Here is a 23,152-nt window from a genome sequence, read left to right as displayed (position 1 = left end):
CTCACCCAAAAATGCTTAAGGATTTCAAGATGGATGAAAGAACATTAAGCCCAGGGCAAGGCCCTTCTGAGCAGGCGTGGGGCCCAGGTCATGTAGCCACATGGCTGCCCTGCCACTCATTCTTATAAACCATCCATGGGATGTTTGCTCATCTGTCTTGCTCTCTGCTTGTTTGCACTTCCAGTGTGCCCCGGTATGGATATCCGGAATAATCTCACCCGGCTGCATGAGCTGGCCAACTGCTCGGTCATTGAAGGACATTTGCAGATTCTGTTGATGTTCAAAACAAGACCTGAGGACTTCCGAGACCTCAGTTTCCCCAAACTCATCATGATCACTGATTACTTGCTGCTCTTCCGGGTCTATGGACTGGAGAGCCTGAAGGACTTGTTCCCCAACCTCACGGTCATCCGAGGCTCGCGCCTCTTCTTTAACTATGCCTTGGTCATCTTTGAAATGGTTCATCTGAAGGAGCTTGGCCTCTACAACCTGATGAACATCACCCGGGGTTCCGTCCGCATCGAGAAGAACAATGAACTCTGCTACCTGGCCACCATCGACTGGTCTCGCATCCTGGATTCCGTGGAGGATAATTACATCGTGCTGAACAAAGATGACAATGAGGAGTGTGGGGACATTTGTCCAGGCACTGCCAAGGGCAAGACCAACTGCCCTGCCACTGTCATCAATGGGCAGTTTGTGGAGCGGTGCTGGACACACAGCCACTGCCAGAAAGGTATGTCAGAGTTCTCTGGATTCTAAACAATTTCATGTGACTTGACTCATTAAAAAGATGCTGGAAATGTTCACTAGTTCAGGTGGTGACAAATCTTGTTTTGCAAAGGCTCAGATAATAAATAAACTTTAACCTTTGCAGTCTATACAGTCTCTATTGCAACTACTCAACCCTGCTATTGGACTGGGGAAGCAGCCACCTGGCAACAATGGGCAATAAATATACGGGCATGGCTGTGTTTCAATAAAACTTTATTTACAAAACCAAGTGGTGGGCCGGATTTTGCCAACACCTGAGCTAGCTGGTTGAATATTCCTCTTGCTTGACATAGCAGATGAGTATGGATTTTGCTGTTGAAGAAAGGAAATGTGATTCTTGTCTGATTCAAGATTGCTCATGGTATGCATTTGGAAAAAGGAATGTGTAAAGGATAAAAACAAAGCAGCCATCTTTATTCCACGATTACTGGGGGTATTTCCCGCTAGTGGCTCTGTTGTGTCTGTATTTAATTAACTTTCCCTGTCATTGGGTATTTAAATTATTTCTAGTTTTCACAAAGAGGGTTGAACATTCTGGTGTGGAAGCTTTATTGAGCATTTTTTCCCCCCTTCAGGTTTTGGTTTTCCAGAAGTGAAATTTCTGGGTCAAAGTTTCTTGATATTGATTGCCAAATGGCTTTCCGGAAATGTTGTACCAATGGGCACTCCTCCTAGCGCTGGCTGAGAGTGAACACCTTGGCTAGCTTGGAGTGTTGTTTGAAAAATCTTTCATAATTTACTGGAGGGAGGAGCTGGTGTGTTGTCATTGTTTCTATTTGCATTTCTTTGATTGCTGTCAGGGTTGAGCCTTTTAAAACATGTTTATTTATCATTTAGGTTTTTTCTTCCTGTTCACATCCTTTGTCCATTTGTCTTTCAGTGCCTTAGTGGTTTTTGAAATATTAATCTGCGTGTGGTTTTCATAGCAAAGACTGCTAACTCTTTGCCAATTACATTTTCAGATGTTTTTGTTCAGTGATGAAAATACTCTGGCTGTCCGTTGCCAGAGAAGCTTAAAATGTTTATGGAGTTCAGACCTGAGTTTTTGCATGCATCTCATATTATTTTATGCTTAGAAAGTCCCTTTCTATCCATAAAATGAAAGTGTTTTTCCTCCAAGTTTTCTCTTAACTTTAATTATTATCATTAAAAAATTTGTCAAGGGTATCCATTTTCCCCCAAATAATTAGTTGGGGGCTCAAGGCCATTTATTGCAGAAATTTACCCCTTCATCATTGATTTGGGGGTCTGTTTCTGAGTTTCTATGACTGCCTTTCCACGTGCTGAAGTTATTACCGTTCTAATCCATGTAGTTTTATAATGTTTTGATATCCAAGAAAGCTAGTTCTGAACACAAGCTTGTTAATTGTTTATTGTTTTATTGACTCTTTCACATGCTGTGAAATTCCCTGGGAAGAATTAGCAAATGTGAGATGGAGACAGGAGAAAGTGAGTGGGTGGCTTAAAGATTTTATCACAAAAGATAAGGGAAGGGAGAAAGGAGGGTTTTCTCACCTGAGCCCAAAGCTATGGAGAAGCCACACAGCTATGGAGAAGTCAGTCCTGAGTAGAATCCATAGACTCAGCAGGGAGGGGTCCTTCAAGTTCCAGGAAGGAGTCATCATGGATGGAGATGCTGAATGTGAGAAAACAGGAGGTAAGAGAGCAGATACCTCTTTTTTGAGAGTTTGGCCAGTGAGGGGAGGGAGAATCTGGTGGTTTGTGGATGGAGGAGGGAACAATGGTTATTATGTCGTGGAAGAATCTTGAGAACGTCGGTAGGTCAGGGACACAGAGAAGCCAAGCTGTGATCAAGAAGAAAGATCAAAACTGGGGCAAAGTCTTGGCGGAAGTAGAGGACCACCCATGGGTTTGGAGTTTCACAGAAGAACCGGGAGATTTCTGAGGTGGTGGTGGGGTTGAATAATCTGGGTGGGAGTGAATAGCCTGATGAATTTGGAGGTAAGGGGGTTACCTTCTTTGGTGGTGAGGAGAGGAGAGGCCGTGTAGGCCCTACCATGTTAGAAGGATACACAGCTGCAACGGGAATTCTGTTATCCTTGTTTTAGAGACCAGAGAGGTTTTTAACCTGCCTAAGGCCACACAGCTAATAAAAGATGGCTGGAGTTTGCACCACATCTGAGATACAAAAATAGCATCTCTGTGTGTGTTTTTTGGGGGCAGGGGTGCCTGCTCTGTTTAGAGGTGGGAAGCTTACTAGTAGCTGGGGCATTGGGGGAAAACAGTGAACACTTTTATCCTAATGCTCTGTTCTCCAAAATCAGTTTCTTATTTTTGCTCCATACTCACACGTCTTGAGATATAATTTAAGACATTCCTCTGTGGATTTATTTCTGTACCCATTTTAGTCAAAATATCCAGGATGGTATTATCTGCAAAAATGTCCGTGATGTTTTGAGTAGGTTTTGTTTTTAATCTTGTGCTTTGGAGAACAAGGCTTGTTTTTCTACCCTGGGGGTTTCATCACCAGAGAAGGCGTGGCTTTGCGTATAAGGTTGCAGCTGAGAAGCTGAGCCCTGTGCCAGGTACGGGTTCCTGGCATATGGAATCAGTGTTTGCTTCTGGTTTGTAACCCTGTGGTGGGGTCCTCTGTTAGTCACTAAGTCGTGTCTGACTCTTTGCAGACTCATGGGCTGCAGCATGCCAGCCTTCCCTGTCCTCCACTATCTCCCAGAGTGTGCTCAAATTCAGTTAGTGATGCCATCCAACCATCTCATGCTCTGTCACCCCTTTCTCCTGCCCTCAATCTTTCCCAGCATCAGGGTCTTTTCCAATGAGTCAGCTCTTCACATTAGGTGGCCAAAGTATTGGAGCTTCAGCTTCAGCGTCAGTCCTTCCAATGAATATTCAGGGTTGATTTCCATTAGGATTGACTGGCTTGATCTCCTTGCTGTCCAAAGAACTCTGAAGAGTCTTCTCCAGCACTACAGTCTGAACGCATCAATTCTTTTGGTACCAAGGAAGGCATTGTCCTGTCCTGGTCACAGACGACCAGAAATGACTGTTTTTTGAAGCTACACTCTTGTCTATCCAGTACAACTCAGCTCTGGCTTTTTGCCCCTTCAATTTCTTTCATTGTGATAAAATATACATAACATAAAGTTTACCATCTTAACTGTTTAAAATACACAGCTCGGTGACACTAAGTACAGTCAATTGTTGTGCAACCATCCCCACCGTCCGTCTCCAGAACTTTTTCATCTTGCCAAACTGGAACACTGTCCCCATTAAACACTCCCCATCCCCTCCCCCAGCACCCTGCCTGTACCATCTACTTTCTGTCTCTACGGATTTGACTTCTTTAGGGATCTCATATAAGTGGAATCATACAGTATTTGTCTTTTTTTTTTCACTTGTATTTTTATGTCTGACTTACTTCATTGAATATAATGTTCTTGAGGTCATCCATGTTGTAGCAGGTGTCAGAATTTCCTTATTTTTTAGGGCTAAATAATATGCCATTGTATGAATAGACCACATTTTGTTTATCCATTCATCAATGGACATATGGGTCATTTCCACCTTTTGGCTCTTGTGAACAATGCTGCTATGAACATGGGCATACTTCTCTGGCTTTTAAAATGCTTATGTTACTTTGTTGCTGTGGCTTTAGAAGGCTTACCCAACACTGTGTGGGATTTTCCAAGGTAAAAAAGACTGAAAGGAATCTTTAGAAGATACTCCTCCCACCCTGTCTTAGGCAACAGATACAAACCTGTGAAAAGTACATCAAGTCCTCAATTTCCCTCGAGTCCTCTCCAACACCTCCTTGAGCCTTTTTCTTGCATGATTGCCAGGTTCTGGAAATCTCCAAGGTCTGTAAGCAGACCAGAAATCTAGAGAAAAGGACAGATTGCATCCTTTTCAGAGAGTCCTCCATAAAGATCATTATTCCAGATCAGATGTATAATTCAAAAACAAAGAGTTTAAGATTTTGTTTTCTTCTAGGGATCTGAAGTGTAGATATTCTGTGTTGCAATAATGACCCACCCATACACGTGGATAATCAATTAAGCAGAGTGAATCATTATTTGTTCTTCTTTTTTAACATTAATTCACATCCATAATTATTAGAAAACAGGATATTAAGAGTGTTAGGATGATTGCATCTGTGAAAGCTAAGAAGAATGAGAAACTTTCAGGACAGGAAAAAAGTATACTTTTGGGTAGCAAATTAACCTATCTCAAAATAAGACCTAAAGAGGGGGAAATATTTTGATGGAGTTTTTAAATGTCATAGGTACCACACTGATAAAAAGAAAATCCATGGAAAATCATATTTGCACTTTATCAAGAATGGATAGCTAATTTCATAATGATTTTATGTATATATTCAAGTAGAACTAGAAAAAAAACCAAGAATTTGTAAAATACCCTTTTAACTCTAAAGAGAAAAGACAGATCAGACCAGACAGACAGACTGTTGGGATGAAGGTGTTGGGTTGTCCTCTGGACCCAGTTTAAACATTCTCTACAATGTCTCCTTTTCTACCTGATCCCTAAACAATGATGGTTTGGGCAAAGAGAGAAAAGAAGGTTCTCAATGGTTAAAATAAATTAAAAGGATAATCACTCTGGCGTGTGTCTTGAGCTGCTTCCTCTCCATCACTCTGTCTACCTATTTGGGGTGGAGATGCCAATGGAGGTCAAATACAAGGAACTCTGAATGAGCAGAGTGGAGATGGAGTCTATGTAAGCTTGGTCACAAGGTGTGTTTATTGAGAACCTACTGTGTGCCAGGTCTTGCGGTCCTTGGGGCCACAGAAGTGACCAGCCCCTGTCTCCTTGGAGAGGACCTTCTGGTAGCAAATGCAGACATTGAACATGTGACTGAATGCACTTGTGGGATGAGTGACAAGAGGGAGGATCTGTGGGTGAAAGCACGGGGTGACGCTCTAGTCTTCTGGATCAGAAAATCTCTCCCTGCCCCCTACGTGGATGGGTCATTAAGACCCTGAAAGTCAGACTTCCCTGGTGATCTAGTGGTCAAGAATCTGCCTGCTAATGCAGGAGACCACGGGTTCGATCCCTGGTCTGGGAAGATCCCACATGGCGAGGAGCAGCTGAGCCTGTGCACCACAATGCTGAGCCCTTGCTCTAGACCTGTGCTCTGCAACAAAAGAAGCCACTGCAGCGAGAAGCCCGTGAGGTGCAACTAGAGAAAGCCCGCACAGAGCAATGAAGACCCAGTGCAGCCAAAAATAAATAAATTTAAAAAAAAATTTTTTTAAGGAAATGGTTACCACCTAGAAGATGAATAAAAACGTTTTAAAAAAAGACCTCAAAGATTGGCCTTGCTGGACCCATTTTCAAGCAGTTACAGGAATTGTTCGGAGTCCTGTCCTGCAGTTCATGGTGCATGAGCTGGACTAAACCTGTGCTTCCCCATCTGAAGCGTTCAAATAATTGTGGCACCTGCTTGTCAGGGTTGCAGTTTAGGGGGTTAAATGAAATGATACCTAGGGGTACACTTATCCCAGCACCTGGCACTTGGTGAATGTTCTGGAAGCTTCTCCTAGGTGCCATGAGTTCACCAGCCTCTCTGGGCAGACCAGCTCCTGGGTGAGTGTCTGTCAAAGCTTGGCTCCATTTCTGATTTTGGTCTTAGGGCAGGCAGACGAAAACCCACCATGAGAACTGGGTGCTTGGACGTACAGCCCCAGAGGGAAAATAATTTTCTTCACTTGGTGCCTCCGCTTTGGGCTTTTGGGGAGACCAGAAACCACAGGACTTGCTTGACCAGCTGCTCTAGCCAAACCTACCTATTTTTTTTTCCCCTGGGAGGCCACCCCAACTACTTCTGCCAGTCAGAGGAGAGGGTGAGTCTGGGGCATGCTGGGTACCAGGAAGCTGGCTGGTGACATAGGGACATCTGTAAGAAAGCAGGAAGGAGCAGGAGGCAGAGGGAGGTGAGTCTCTCCCTGAGTTTGCATCTCCATCTGTTTCGGAGGGCTTCCCAGGTGTCACTAGTAGTAAAGAACCTGCGTGCTAATGCAGGAGATGCAAGAGATGCAGGTTCCATCCCTGGGTTGGGAAGATCCCTTGGAGGAGGATGTGGCAGCCCACTCCAGTATTCTTGCCTGGAGAATCCCATGGACAGAGGAGCCTGGCAGGCTACAGTCCATAGGGTCACACAGAGTCGGACATGACTGAATTGACATAGGCATGCTGTGTTTCAGATTTTCTGAAGGTTAAGGTGCTCTGTTGATATTAAGCACGACATTTTTAAATGCACACACAGTCACTCTTGAAGGGTTTGCTTTGAGGCAGAGGTCTGAAATTCAGGTTGACACTTTTCCCCCGCTTCTTCCATTTTTTAACTTTGCCTCTGCTATTGTAATAATCAGAGCCTTCTTAGTGAATTATTTTGTGCCAGACACTAAGTTGCTTTGCTTACAATACGGCAGCAAGCTCTTCCAATGATTTCTCCTTACAGATGAGGTCCTGGGAGCCCCAGGAGGTGAAGCCACTTGTCCAGGGTCACATCATTCATAAGTAGTAGAGATGGGCTTTGATCCCCAAACCCAGGTATTCTGGCTTGGAATCTGAGCTCTTAACCACTGGGCTTACCTGTGCTCATTGTGGAAAGTTGGGGGAACTACAGAGAACAAAGAAATCTGGGGTGGGGAGACGCCCTAGAATTGGCCCTGTCAACATTCTGGCTGCCTTTCCCTATCACCCTTCCTATCTCATCATTTTTTCAAATTAAATTTTAATGGAGCATAGTTGATTCACAATGTTGTATTGGTTTCTGCTGTGTAACAGAGTGAATCAGTTATACATATATTCATTCTTTTATAGGTTCTAGTCCCCTATAGGTCATTACAGAGTATTGATTAGAATTCCTTGTGCTATACAGTAGGTTCTTTTTCATTACCTATTTTTTGTATAATAATGTGTATATGTTAATCCCAGCCTGCCAAATTACCCCTCCCCTGCTTTTCCCTTTGGTAATCATCGGTTTGTTTTCTCTATCTGTGACTCTTTCTGTTTTGTCAATAGATTCATTTGTACCATTTATTTTTAGATTCCACATGTAAGCAATATCATATAATATTTGTCTGACATTTCACTCAGTGTGATCATCTCTAGGTCCATCCATGTTGCTGTGAATGGTATTATTATGTTCTTTTTTATGGCTGAGTAATATTCCATTGTAGATAAGTCACCACATAATTTATCCATTTCTTGTTGATTGACATTTAGTTTGCTTCCATATCTTGGCTATTGTAAGTAGTGCTGCCATGAACTTTTGGGGACATGTATCTTTTCGAATTATGATTTTCTCTGAATATATGCCCAGGAGTGGAATTGCTAGATCATATGGTAGCTCTGTTTTTAGTATTTAAAAAAATCTTCATACTATTCTCCATTGTGCGTGCCCATGTCAGTTGCTTTAGTCATGTCCGACTCTTTGTGACCCTATGAACTGCAGCATGCCAGGCTCCTCTGTCTATGTCATTATCCAAGCAAGAATACTGGAATGGGAGGCTATTCCCTTCTCCAGGAGATCTTCCAGACCCAGGGATTGAACCCGGCTCTCCAGCATTGCAGATTCTTTACCATCTGAGCCACCAGGGCCTGTAGTGGCTGCCAATTTACATTCCCACCAACAGTATAGGAAAGTTCCCTTTTCTCCATGCCCTCCCTGGCATTTATTGGTTTGTAGAGTTTTTGATGATGGCCATTCTGACCAATGTGAGGTAGTACCTCATTGTAGTTTTGATTTGCATTTCTGTTGAACATCTTTTCATGTGCCTCTTGGCCATTTGTATGTCTTCTTTCATCCCATCTTAAGTTAGCTATCTCCTCCATCACACTGAGTTCTCCTGAACACAGGGACCATGGCATTTATAGTTGTGTCCTCAGGACCTGTCACGAAGATAAACAATGACATCTTTAATCACTTATTACTAGCTAATGCTTATTGGGCACTTAAAATGCACTAAGCTCTGTGCTAAGAATTTGACAAGCTGTGACTCATGGAATCCTTATGGTAGCCTATGAGAAGATGTTATTCCCATTTTGCAGAAGGGACACTCAGGCTTGGATGGTAATTCAGAAACTTATTCTAGGAGACTTTGCTGGGAAATGGTTTGATCTCAGACTTGTCTGGTCTAAAACCATTGACTGGTCAGCAAACTATAACCCATGGGCCAATTCAGTCCTCCAGCATTTTTGTGTGGCCCATGAGCTAAGAATGTTTTTTTCTACTTTAAAAAGATTGAAGATACAGACATAGAAAACAGACTTGTGGTTGCCAAGGCCGGGTGAGGGAGGGATCGATTGGGAATTTGGGATTAGCAGATGCAAACTCATATATAGGATGGATAAACCACAGGGTCCTATTGCACAGCACAGGGAACCATACTAAAAATATCCTGTGATAAACCATAAAGGAAAAGAATATAAAAAAGAATGTATATGTAAACATTTTGCTGTGCCGCAGAAAGTAACACAGCATTGTAAATCAACTATACTTCAATAAAATAAATTTTAAAAATACAAAGATTGAGGGGAAAATCTAAAGAGTAGTATTTTATGAAAGGTGAAAATTATCTGCAGTTAACATTTTGGTGTCCCTAAATCGAGTTTCATTGGAATACAGTCATGCTTGGTCGTTTATTCATTTACGTCTTGCCCGTGGAAGCTGTATGGACCAAAATTGTATGGCTCTTTAAAGAAAAAAAAAAGTACCATCATCTGTTCTTGGCTGTGCCCCTTAAAAAATGAGGAGGACCTTTGAAGGTAGATGCTTGTTTTCAGTGGAAGTTGGGACATCTTAGCATCAGGCCAAAGCAGTCCCTCTGTTCCTTGCTGGCACTGTCGTGAGGGGGTTGGAAAGAATGGAATATCATCCTTGCCCTTCAGGAGCTCTCAATGTGGCTGGGGAGTTAAAAGGCAGGAGCCAATTAACCATTCAAGGCAGCCCAGTGAGCAGGATGTCACAAGGCAAGAGAGACCCCCCCTCTTCCCCCACTGAATCATCAGACCAGTGATTCTAGACATGTTTGGTGCTGGGGCACCTGAAATCATGATGTTCTCTAGATAACACTTCAGAATGTTGATAAATTAAATTCCTCTGTGGCTATGCCATTGCAGTCCATGCAGAAAACAGAAAAGTCTAATGTGTACAGGATCTCGAATAATAGTAATAATTAGAAAAAAGGCAACAGATCATGTAGTACAGAGGCCCATTTGAGTATTTAGTTTGTATTCTTTTTTGTTTTAATATCTAGGAGAGAATTAAAAGCACTATACTGAAAAAGTTTTGTGGTCTTTATCATTTCTTGATCACTGAGATGATCAGAATTTTTTAAGTAAACTCTTAATTTTGGAAATGATTGGGTTTTGTATAACAGGAGAGAACAAATATCCTAGAGAGTATGGACTTCTCTGGTGGCCCAGTGGTTAAGAATCCAGCTGCCAGTGCAGGGGACATGGGTTTGATTCCTGGTCCAGGAAGATTCCACATGCAACTAAGCCCGAGTGCCACAATTACGGAAGCCCTCATACCCTAGAGCCCATGCTCTGCAACAAGAAAAGCCACTTCAGTGAGAAGTCTGCACACCACAACGAAGAGTAGCCTCCACTTGCCATATCTAGAGAAAGCCCATGTGCAGCAACAAAGACCCAGTGAAGCCAAAGATAAAATATATAAGTAAATAACATTGCATATATATATATATATATATATTTCTAGAGAGTAGAACTTCCTTCCCCAGTATTGATGATGACTTGCCATGGCATCCATAGAAGGAGAGAGATTATCTTAGGCTGGAGTGGTTGAAAAGGTGTAATTTGGTTGTGTGGCAAATATGCTTGGAGGATAAGAGGGAAGGGTGTCCAGGTGGATGGAAAGGCAATGACGAAAGCACAGAGGTCTTCAGGGCGAGAGTAAGAAGGCTGCTTATACTGTGAAGAGAGGCTTGTGCAATCATGTGCTCTGAGTGCTAGAAGTTTTCCTGTGGGTAAGGTGGAGAGATCACAGAGGTTACACTTGGGGCTACAATCAGGATGGGTTGTTTTCCACTGATATTGAGTAGATAGCTGTCCTGAGCTAGGCTTGCTACTGGGACCACACAGTCCTTGCTGAGTCTGAGAGAAAGTCAAATAAATAACAATAAGGAGATAAGCTAGGTAGGCAGAAAGTGTTTCAGTAGGCTCGAGGCACTGAAGAAAGGTAGACCAGTTGACCGCATAGTCATCTGGCATCTCAGGGACAGTATAGTTTGAAAATTTTTTAATGAAGATATAGGCCTACAGTTCTCACAAGTTCTTGCCTTCCTGTGTGGGTGGGTGGGTGGGGCTTAGGGATACTCATTCAACTACCTTTTAATTTAGAGAAATAAATTGACCCAGTCCTTTAGAAAAAGGTAGGGTAGAGTTAAATACATAATTATGGAAAGGTGGCCGACTGGTAATGTGGTAACTGGTCTGATGAGTTTTTCTTTTTCTCCCACCTCCTTGACGAAATTTGTTGACCAGTTATTTCCCATCCCGTCACCGTACCCTTTTTCAGAATTAAAAATCTCTTCTCTGTAGCTGAACACCTGAAATGCCCCATGGCTGTCCTGGGGACCTTAGCTCTGGTCAGGCTGGGAGCCCAGGTATTCCCTGTGGTCAGTACTTCTCTCTCTACACACTTGTGCCTCATAGAATGTTCCCTTTCCCAGTAAAAGAGAACTGATGTGGGTGGTGGGGTTTCAAAATTGTGTCCTTTGTCTCCTCTTCCTTCTTCCCCTCTCTCCTCTGCTTCGCCTCCCTATTCTCCCCCTTAACCTCAGCTCTCCCTTCTCTTTATCTACCCCTGACCCAGTCCCCCACCTCTCCTTCTCCCTCTTCCTCTCTTTGTCTTGGGCTTAGAGTCTTTACTTGGACTAGGAGATGGTAACCCACTCTAGTATTCTTGCCTGGAAAATCCCATGGATAGAGGAGTCTGGCGGGCTACAGTCTACAGGGTCACAAAAGGTTGGACACGACTGAGGAACTGAGCATAGAGTCTTTTGTTAGCTCAAACTAAATGCCTGCCCACACTTAGACATAAAGTCAAGAGTAGGAAACAAATGGGGCTTCCCAGCTGCTTCAATGGTGAAGAATCTGCTTACCAATGTAGGAGGAGATGCAGGTTCGATCCCTGGGTCAGGAAGATCCCTTGGAGAAGGAAATGGCAACCCACTCCAGTGTTCTTGCCTGGGAAGCCTCATGGACAGAGGAACCTGGCATGACACAGTTCATGGGGTCACAAAGAGTTGGACACAACTCAGCGACTAAGCAATAGCAAGGAAACAGATAAAAAAAGACTCGCTTTCCTTGGGCTCCTGTTGTCCATCATGGGTGGGACCATATGAGTAGCAGCAGATTGGGCTACTTTTCTTGGATTCCAGGTTTGGGAAATGGACTGAGATCGCCCAGCCCAAACTCAAGCCACAAGACATAGAAGCACAGGGTAAAGTGTGTTCATCAACTAGGCACTGTGGGGCACCTGGTAGATAGAGCCCACATTTGTTAAATGCCTGGAAGGTTTGGGGTAGAGGATCATTTGTCCTTTTTATTATAGAAGTTTTTTTAAATGTATTTGTTTGGCTGTGCTGGGTCCTGGTTGCAGCATTCAGGATCTTCTGTTTTCATTGTAGTGTGTGGAATATTTAGTGGCAGCATGTGAGATCTTTCAGTTTTGGTATGCAGCTGGCTCAGTGGTAAAGAATCCTTTTGTCAATGCAAGAGACTCAAGAGGTGTGGGTTTGATTGCTGGGTTGGGAAGATCCCCTGGAGCAGGAAATGGCAACTTATTTCAGTATTCTTGCCTGGAAATTCCCATGGACAGAGGAGCCCGGTGGGCTACAGTCCATGGGGTCTCAAAGAGTCAGACATGACTGAGTGACAGAGCGTGCACACGGCAACTTTATAATCCCCCCAAGCCTGGCTGAGCAACAGTACTTTGCCAGCAACGCTGCCTCTGGAAGTCCTTCCATGGTCCCCACTCTAGACACGGTCCCCCTTCTCCCTCCAGCCACCAAATGGTCACTGTCCTGTCTTTTCTACTAGTCACATCTTTCTGTTTGATCACTCGAATGTGAATCTCTAGACAATATAGTTTAGTCTCAACCATTAAAAAAAAAAAAAGGATCTGTCTCTTTGGGTCTATAGCAGTGATTCTCAACTGTGGGTGATTTTGACCTCTAGAGGACATTCTTCAATGTCTAGAGACATTTTCGGGTGTTGCAAATTGTAGGGGGTGATACTACTGACATTGAGTAGGTGGAGGTCATGGATGCCATTCAATACCCTACAATGCAGTTATTATTGTTGTTGTTTGGTTGCTCAGTCATGTCCAACTCTTTGAGACCCCATGGACTGCAGTATGCCAGGCTTTTCCATCCTTCACTATCTTCTGGAATTCGCTCAAACTCATGTCCATTGAGTCAGTGATGCCATCTAAACATCTCATCCTCTGCTGCCCTCTTCTCCTGCCCTCAATCTTTCCCAGCAACAGGATCTTTTCCACTGAGTCAGTTCTTTGCATCAGGTGGCCAAAGAATTGGAGCTTCAGCTTCAGCAGCAGTCCTTCAAGTGAACATTCAGGGTTGATTTCCTTTAGGATTGACTGATTTTATCTCCTTGCAGTCCAAGGGACTCTCAAGAGTCTTCAGCACCACAATTTGAAAGCATCAATTCTTCAGCACTCAACCTTCTTTATGTTCCAATTCTCACATCCATGCATGATTACTGGAAAAACCATAGCTTTGACTACACAGACCTTTGTCAGCAAAGTGAGGTCTCTGCTTTTTAATATGCTGTCTAGGATTGTCATAGTTTTTCTTCCAAGGAGAAAGCATCTTTTAATTTCATAGCTGCAGTCACCATCTGCAGTGATTGCCACCCTACAATGCAGATAGAGCCCTTACCTCCTAGAATGATCCAGCGCCACATTTGAATAGCATTGAGTGTAAAAATCCTCATCGACAGCACCCTCCTCCATCCCTTTCTTTTTCTTCCAGTCTCCCTGTTGGAGAGCTGGGCTGCTCCACCTGGGGTATGTCCCCCCATCTGAGTGTTGCTGACTGCTTTCTCATGGAACAGTTCAGCTTGGCTTTCTGTCCTCTGGTTCCAGAGTCAGGGTCAGACTCAGATTCTAGTCCCTCAGTGGGCTTTATTTAACAACTGCCCCACCCCCTAGCTCCACCCTAGGACTATTTGCAACGGACCATTTTGAGAAGCAATCGTTCTGGTCGCTCCTCCTCTGGAGCACGGGTATGGGTGGTGGTGGGCTCTTCAAGAATTATTTTTTTTCCTTTTCAAAAACCTGAAAATTTTGTTATGTAGTCAAACAGTCCTCAGTGGCCTCCCATTTTTAGTTTATGATAAACAAGGCACAGGCTGAACTTTGTAACAAAACTCTATGTTCTTTAACCAAGGCAAGTTTTGCTAAGAAAATTATTTTTATAAGCGAGGAAGGTATGAAGGTTATTTGCAAAGGAATTTTACAAGGGCAAGAGAGAAAAAAAAGCAAGAAGTTGATCTTAGGATTTGTGGTTGTACAGAAGACAACTTAGTCTGAAGACCTTGAGACACGTGTTGGAAGTAAAACAGTAGATGAATCCAAGAAAGGAAAGATGTCCCATATGGGCATGAGTTTGATGAAGAAAAAGTTGGAGAATTGTCTTAAAGAGGCCCATGTGGTTCAGATGAGGGCATAATTCTTCACAGATTTTCACAGTTTTGAAAGGATGTCTTTGAGACCCACTGACTTGGTACACTGCCTGACTTTATTTGAGGAGTCCTGGCCATTGGGAGTGTTTTATTTATTGGGGATTGCAGAAAACAGCAATGGGCATTTGGTAGGATGAAAAATAGGACTGATGGGACAGAAAGTGAAGGACACCTTGGCATATTGACCCTGAGATCTTGGGAGGAGGGATGAAGCAAGCTAACATAGACTCAGGGCATAAGAGTTACAAATTCAGAATAAAAAGTCAGAAGATGACATTGATTCTATCCCCCACTTGATGTAAAGTGCAAATATTGCCTACACAGAGTTTTTTTTTCCTCTAAGCTTTCCCCAACTCTGTGAAAGCTCTAGAAAGGGGTCTAGCCAACAGGAGTGGACAATGGGAATCCATTGTTCAGAATCTGTTCTTGCTAGCTGAATAAGCATAGCATGGCATCAGTTTATAAACACATAGGGTAGGGGGTTCCTGGAAAAAAAGAATCAAGGGTGGCTTATTGGACATAGGAGAACCTATTTTTGCCTAACCCATTTTGTGATCTAAGCCTGGCTGCAATGCTTGCCCTTGAATAGGTCTCAGTAATTAAAGTTTGTTGTTTTTTTTTCTGGCCATGAAACTTGTAGGATCTTAGTTCCTCAACAAGAGATCGAACTTAGGCCACAGCCGTGAAAGCCTGGAGTCCTAACCACTAGGCCACCAGGGAACTCCCAGTAATTAGTGATGTTACAGGAGGGAATGCAGAAACCATAGTGCAACCTTGGGGCAGGGTCCTGGTTCTTCATAATATACACATGCCTATTTTTACCTGGAGAATCCCATGGACAGAGGAGCCTGGTGGGCTGCAGTTCACGGGGTCACAAAGAATTGAACATGACTGAAGTGACTTAGCATGCACACATGCATTATATTGTATACATAATCATATACCTTTGAGTTCTGCAGGAACTAAAGCCCCAGTACATGTGGAGGATAGAAGGATGATGTTGGCTCTTGCTTACCAACCCCCCACTTCAATCAACTAAAAATCTGTCTACCTTTGTCTCAAGGTTTCGCTGAATTCTCCTCTCTTCAAGCCCCCTCATGAATATGCATGTTGTTGTTGTTTAGTTTCTAAGACATGTCCAACTGTTTGCTACCCCATGGACTGCAGCCCACCAGGCTTCTCTGTCTATGGGATTTCCCAGGCAAGAATACAGGAGTGGGTTGCCTTTTCCTTCTCCAGGGGATCTTCCCAACCCAGGGATCACACCCACCTCTCCTGCACTGGCAGGTGGATTCTTTACCACTGAGCCACCAGGGAAGCCCTTAACTTAAAACTTTCCCAATTTGGGGGAGACATTGCTTTGGGAGGGATCCCTGGTATTCTCCTTACTTGAAACAAGTAATAAATCCTTTCTTAAGATCTTTGGCTTTGTTGTGTCCATTGGCTCAACACCCACCAAGATGTGAACTCAGTTTTTGGGTAACAGGTTGTCTGTCTGTTTTATTTTAGAAGACATTAAAATATTTATAGAGTACTTTACTAGGTTTGGTTGTAACCTAATGCCCTCATGGTCTTTTCCCCTTAAGGTCCTATCCTCTTTCAATTGCCACTTCTCCTGGTTGGGTGGGTGGGATTCAGGGAGCATAAGGATGTTGAAGGTTCCCCCCTTTGATGGTGGTGTGGAACCAACTTAGTGTTATTCTAGAGCTGTGCTGTCCAGTATGTGGCTAAGTTAAAATGAATTACAATGAAATAAAAATGAAGCATTTCTCCCTTGATTGCATCCACTATGTTTGGACAACACAAATGTAGGTCTTATCCATCACTGTCATAAGTTCTGTTGGGTAGCACTGTTCTGGAGCATTTCACTTCATGATTAAAGTTAGCTTGCCAGGCTCCTCTGTCCATGGGATTCTCCAGGCAAGAATACTGGAGCGGGTTGCCATTCCCTTCTCCAGGGGATCTTCCTGACTCAGGGATGGAACCCCGGTCTCCTGCATTGTAAGCAAATTCTTTACCATCTGAGCCACCAAGGAAGCCCAAAGTTAGCTCTGAAGTCAGGCAAACCTGGTCTTGAATTTTGAGTCTCTTGTGTGACCTTGGACTAGCTCTTCTCAGCCTCTGTTTCCTCACGTGAAATGAGGAAATGGTAAGGAACCCAGACTTAAAGTTTTTTTTCTTTAACTTTTGGCTGATATCTCTTCTTTTTACAAAAAAAAAAAAAAAAAAAAAAAAAAATCCTATTCCTTTTCTCTACTTTGAGTTTGATTTTTTTCCCCCTTAAAGATAAGGTATAACAATGAATAGTTCCCCACCCCCAGCCCCCGCCAAGCTTTGTAAGCCCTGGAATAGAGGAAGGAGTAGCTTGGGAAAGTTGAGCCTAACAAAGAGGCCATTATAGGGACATCTAATCGAGAAGAGGAACAAGGAAGGGGTAGGTGTGTTGACCAGGGCTGAGAGTGTCATCATGTCTATGGGTGACTGAGAACGAGGAATGTGTCAGCTCCCTCTTGACCTCTCCTCTTTCTCTGGGGAACAGAGTGCTTTCAAGGTAACAGGGTAGAGAGGAAGTGGACTCAGGATGAGTAAGGCAGTAAGGGAGGGAACATCAGCCTGAGTTTGTCTTCCTGGCTCAGCATTGAGCGTCAGAGTCAACTTATGATTGCTGGTGATGGGGATCTACTCAGACTAACTTAAACCACAAGGGGGTGGCTTACTGGGATGCTGCTGCTAAGTCGCTTCAGTTGTGTCCAACTCTGTGCGACCCCATAGACGGCAGCCCACCAGGCTCCCCCATCCCTGGGATTCTCCAGGCAAGAACACTTTCCAGGCAAGAGTAGTGGAGTGGGTTGCCATTTCCTTCTCCATTATTGGGATGACAGGGGATCTTCTCTTGGAACTTGCATCAGCTAGCTTTTGCTGCATGACAGACCTTCTCCGAAACATACTGACTTTGCACAACTGTCATTTTTTAAAAACTTTTTATTTTGTATTGGAGTATAGTTGTTTAACAATGTTGTGATAGTTTCAGGTGAACGGTGAAGAGATCATGCATATGCATGTATCCATTTCCCCCCAAACTTCCCTCCCATCCAGGCTGCCACATAACACTGAGCAGAGTTCCACAGCACAACTGTCATTTACTTTGCTCATGATCCTGTGAGTTAAGTTTTCTAAGTGGGTTTTCTGGGTTGGACCACCCAAGTTGACCAAAGACACAGGCTTGGTTATCTCCAGTCTCTGGGATCAGCTGGTGGGATGACTGGTAGCTGGGTGGTCTAGCTTGGCCTCACCCATGTGGCTGGTTTTTGGTATAGGCTGTCTGCTGGGGTGCTGGTTTTTTCTCCCTGTGGTCACTCATCTTTCATGAGCTTGACTTGGGTTTGGATCATGTCACGGTCTCAAGTTTCCCAGAATAACAAGACATAGTTCCCTAGTGCTCAAGTGTTTTTCAAGTCTCTTTCTGCTTCCCATGTGCTAAGTCCCCATTGGTCACACACAGCAAGTCATGGGGTTGAGAAAAGCTTGAAGGAAGAGGGTGGATATAGATGCTATGTATTGATTAGTGGAAAAGAACTTGTGGCCATTCTTTTCACCTTCTACTACAAAATACCTGGCTTCCCACGTGGCACCAGTGGTAAAGAGTCCACCTGCAATGCTGGAGACGAAAGAGATGACAGTTTGATTCCTGGGTTGGGAAGATCCCCTGGAGTAGGAAATGGCAACCCACTCCTGTGTTCTTGCCTGGAAAATTCCATGGATAGAGGACTCTGGAGGGCTATAGTTCATGGGGTTGCAAAGTGTCGGACATGATTGAACACGCACACACTAAATTCAATAAAAAACCAGGATCTGCTTCAGAGATATCAGTTCTATTTTATTCATCTGTGTCTCTTCAGTACCATGCTGGTTTAATTATTATAGATCTAGAGTATGTATTATTGATGGTAGATTCAGTTTTTTCCTATTACACTTTTTTAAAGTGTTTATTCTTGTCAAACTTAAGAATTTACAAATTTACCTCCTCCCATACACATGAAATCCATTGAAATTTTGATGAAAAATTATATTAATCTGTAAATCTGTATATTAACTTGTGGAGAAGACAATGGCAACCCACTCCAGTACTCTTGCCTGGAAAATCCCATGGACGGCGGAGCCTGGTGGGCTGCAGTCCATGGGGTCAAACAGAGTCGGACATGACTGAAGCGACTTAGCAACAGCAGCATATTAACTTGAGTAATCAGTACCTTAATATTTTTCCTTTTCATGCGGGTATGTGATCAGTTTCTCCATTTTTACAAATCTTTTCATGTTATGCTTTGAAAAATATTTATCCCATATATTTCTTGCTGTGGTGATTTTTAATTCCTATAACACAGTTTTTGTTGGTGGTAGTACTGTAAATAAGTATATTTATCCTGAATTCAGATCCTTTAGTGAAATTAATTAGTAAATTTTAAATATTTTTTATTGTGTGCAATTTTATTATCTACAAATTAAAAAAATCATGTCTAAATGTTGTACCTTTCATTTCATTTAAAATCTTATTCTATTGACCAAGACTCATATTAAATATTTAACAATGATATCTGACAATCATGTTTAATAGATTTCCTAGCATAAAATCAACCTTGCTTTCCTCTGTGGTAAACCCTACCCGGTTGTGATGAATTATTCTTTTAGTATAGTGTTGAAGTCGATTTGCTTTGTTTTTATGGATCTTTGCCACCTGTGTTCAAGAGTGAAACTCTGTTATGTTTTTGGTCTGTTTTACTTTGCAATCTCTTCATCAAGTTTTGTTATCTGATATCCTAGCCACCTAAAATGAACTAGGCAAGTTTTCATTTTAAATGTTTTAGAACTACGGCATCAGAACTAACACTTTCTTGAAAATGATTATTTGTTGGAGAAATCCCATGGTGCAATAAACTGTTGAGGAAGTAATTCTTTAATATCTTTAAAATTTTTATACTAGTTTGTTATAGAATGCAGCCTAGAATTTTTTTTAACCTCTGATGAGATCTTTTTGAGTCAACTTTTGTGATTTGTATTTTATTAGGGATCATTTCATTGAAATGATCAGATTTAATAGTGTGCCATTAAATAAATATCTTGTTGGCATATTCTCCTTTCCTTCTATTTAGATTTGCCACATTTTTTTTAGCAAAGCAGATCTTGGATTTATGTATCAATTTTCTTTCCCCACAGTTCATTAGTTACTGTTATAATATTAATCCTTTTCATTTTTAGATTATTATGAGGCATGCATTTTGCTTCTTTTTTTCCTTTTGGTGTGAAGTGTTTAGATGACTCACCAGATGCCTTAAGTCTGTTTTTTGGGGAATGAATGAGTAAATAATTTAATAACACACTTTTAATAAAATTAAAGCTTTTAAGGCCATGAATGCACCCCTGAGCATGGTTTTGGCTGCCCTCACAGTTTTTGACTACATAACATTCTTGTTTTCTAAAGAGTTTCTGAAGACAATTTTGACTTGTTATTTTAAAAATATTTATTTGTTTATTTGGCTGCATCAGGTCTTCATTGCATCATGTGGAATCTGTTGTGGGGCTCAGGCTCTTTAGTGTGACCCGTGGGCTTAGGAGTCACAGCATATGGGCTTAGATGCTACAAGGCATGTGGGATCTTGATTCCCCGACCAGGGATTGAACTTGTGTCCCCTGCATTGCAAAGCAAATCCTTAACCACTGGACCACCAGGGAAGTCCCTGATTTGTTATTTTTGATAATCATTTTCATGAGAGCTGTTTACTCTCTTTTAATCACTTTATATAAATTATCTCATTCTGTCTTCATAGCCACCCTAATAATTATCCTTGTTCTACAGCCTGGTTTAACAGCTCTAGAAGCGGTAAAGTGACTTGCCCAAGGTCACACAGATAATGGGGTTGAAGTAGGGTAGGACTGGAATTTAGTTCATAGTCTTTTTTTTTTCCCCCTAAATCATGTGCCTTTTGGACTATGCTACACTGCCTCTCCAGTTGAGTGAGCTTTAATCACTAGTAGTTAGGGTTTAAAAAAAAATTAACTGTTCATTTTAGTGAGTTGTTTCAATCTCTAGTTGGTGGGGTTTAAAAAGTTTTTTTAACCTGCTGTGACCGGTAGAGTTTCTATATTTTATATTTGCTTGTGGTTTCCCAGTAGCTGAGTGACTGTTTAATTCGGCATCTGTAAATATCATACGGAAACTGGAAGCACCAGTGAATTTAGAATCAGAGCTCAGAATCTACAGTTCTGCAAGGAAGTGTTCTCCTGGACCCACCTGCATGTGGAATGTGAAAGTAAAGGCTTAACTCCACTGGGAAAATATCTGCACTGCAAGAGTTAGGGCTTGTTTCTGGGGAGTTCTTATTCCACGCTCCCTCTGTTATCCCAGCTGACTTACCTCTCAGGACAGCTGGAACAAGTTTTTTTTCCAAACACACTTTGTCTCTCCCTGCCTCCTCTTGTGCTTACGGTTCTGTGATGCTGGCTTGAAGGAGTGAGGGCTGGGCCAGGCCTAACCCGACCTGTGGGCTGACCTGCTGCTTGGCCCTTGTTTCTATTTCTGGGTCCTGCTCTCAGCCTGAGGATGTTGAAAGGCAGTGTGACTTGCTGTGACGTAATTCAGTCAAACATTTCGTTTAAAACGGTCTTGTGATTCATCTTTCTTTTTGTGGAACTGTATCACGTTCGAAGTATTACAGTAGGAGTTTTCATTTGAAATCTAATAGAGGCTTTAATCTGCCATCTGGAATCTGTATTCCTTACATGTTTTTATTGTTCATGACTCAGAGTGGTGTTGGGGAGGGTGGGATTGGCCATAGACTTAACATCCACCCAGAGGATCAGGTCGGTTACCCAAAACCTCATGTTGTCTGTATTGGCTGCAGCCAGAGACTCAGGGTGGGTTGCTGATCATAAAGGAATCCTCCTTTGTATTTTTCTTTCTCTTTTTAGACCAAAACCTTTTTATTACCTATTATAACCTATTATTTAAAAAATGTTTTTTGAAGTATAGCTGATTTACAGTGTTGTGTTCATTTCTGCTGTATAGCAAAGTGATTCAGATACACACACACACGTATATATATGTTCTTTTTCATATTCTTTTCCATCACGACTTATCACAAGATGTTGAACATAGTTCTCTGTGCTATACAGTAGGACCTTGTTGTTTATGCATCCTATATATACTACCTTGCATCTGCTAACCCCAAACTCCTAATCCATCCTGCCCCACCCCCCTTCCCCTTGGCAAACACAAGTCTGTTCTCTATGTCTGGGAGTCCGCAAAACCTTTTTTTTAAACAGCCCCTAAGACATACAACATAAAGAAAGCTGAATGCTGAAGAATTGATGCTTTTGAACTGTGGTGCTGCAGAAGACTCTTGAGAGTCCCTTGGACAGCAAGGAGATCAAACCAATCAATCCTAAACAAAATCAATTCTGAATATTCATTGGAATATCAGTCCTTATTCATTGGATGCTGAAGGTGAAGTTCCAATCCTTTGGCCACCTGATTCAAAGAGCCGACTCGTTGGAAAAGATCCTGATGCTGGGAAAGATTGAAGGCAATAGGAGAAGGGGACGACAGAAGATGAGATGGTTGGATGGCATCATTGACTCAATGGACATGAATTTGAGCAAGCTCTGGGAGATAGTGGAGGACAGGGGAGCCTGGTGTGCTGAGTCTAATGGGGCCACAGAGAGTTGGACATGACATAGTGGCTGAACAACAATAACAAAGACATACAACATGCAGTGTGTTCAGGGTCAATTTTAAATCATAAATTTTGTCTCATGTAATGTAGAATTATAGACGGGTTTAAACTTTAAAACTATTAAAAATTGAACACAGATGTAGTAAATAGAACTACATCTTTTTGCCCCCACATCTTTCCCCCAGATCAACAAGGTCAGACTTTCTAGTTTGGGTCATAGTGGAGGATGTGGGAAGCATATACCATGCTTTTGACATGCATTTTTCTTTCTTTTTAAAAAAATTAATTTTTAGTGGTGTGTAGTTGATTTACAATGTTGTGTTAGTTTCAAGTGTGCAGTAAAGTGGATCAGTTATACACATACATATATCTACTCTTTTCAAGATTCTTTTCTCATATAGGTCTTTACAGAGTATTGGGTGGAGTCCCCTGTGGTATGCAGCAGGTTTTTATTAATTGTCTATTTTATACATAGTAGTACGTATATGTCAATCTGAGTCTCCCGATTTACCCCTCCTCCCAACGGCTGTATTTTTAAAGCTGTTCAGAGGTTTCTATCAACATGGTTGTGTCCACGAACATCAAACTGTCAAATTTAAAGATACTTTATTTATGTCTGTGTCTCCCATGCTGCCCTGCATGTAGGGTATAAAGAACAGATTTTTGGACTCAGTGGGAGGAGTGAGGGGATAACTTGAGAGAAGAGCATTGAAACATATACATTGCCATGTGTAAAACAGAGAGCCAGTGTGGAATTTGCTATATGAAGCAGGGCATCCACAGCCAGTGCTAAGGGGCCATTTGGAGATATTGGGGGGGGAGGGAGGTGGGACGGTAGTTCAGGATGGAGGGGACACATGTATACCATGGCCAATTCAAACTGATGTACGGCAAAAACATCACAGTTTTGCAAAGAG

At 42.4% G+C, this 23,152-nt stretch overlaps 1 protein-coding gene across 4 annotated transcripts in view; it reads left to right on the top strand.

The window, feature by feature from the left end:
• The window catches only part of INSR (insulin receptor), a 141,318-nt gene that overhangs the window by 18,293 nt on the left and 99,873 nt on the right, over nt 1–23,152 (top strand). For all 4 annotated transcript variants that reach the window (XM_065917844.1, XM_065917846.1, XM_065917845.1 and 1 more), the window contains exon 2: nt 185–736. In XM_065917844.1, the coding sequence (XP_065773916.1) occupies nt 185–736 (552 nt within the window). The remainder of the gene's footprint in view (nt 1–184; nt 737–23,152) is intronic.

This window comes from Muntiacus reevesi, chromosome 1, assembly GCF_963930625.1.
Source record: "Muntiacus reevesi chromosome 1, mMunRee1.1, whole genome shotgun sequence".
Taxonomy (NCBI): domain Eukaryota; kingdom Metazoa; phylum Chordata; class Mammalia; order Artiodactyla; family Cervidae; genus Muntiacus; species Muntiacus reevesi.
This window is presented reverse-complemented; position numbering and strand designations above follow the sequence as displayed.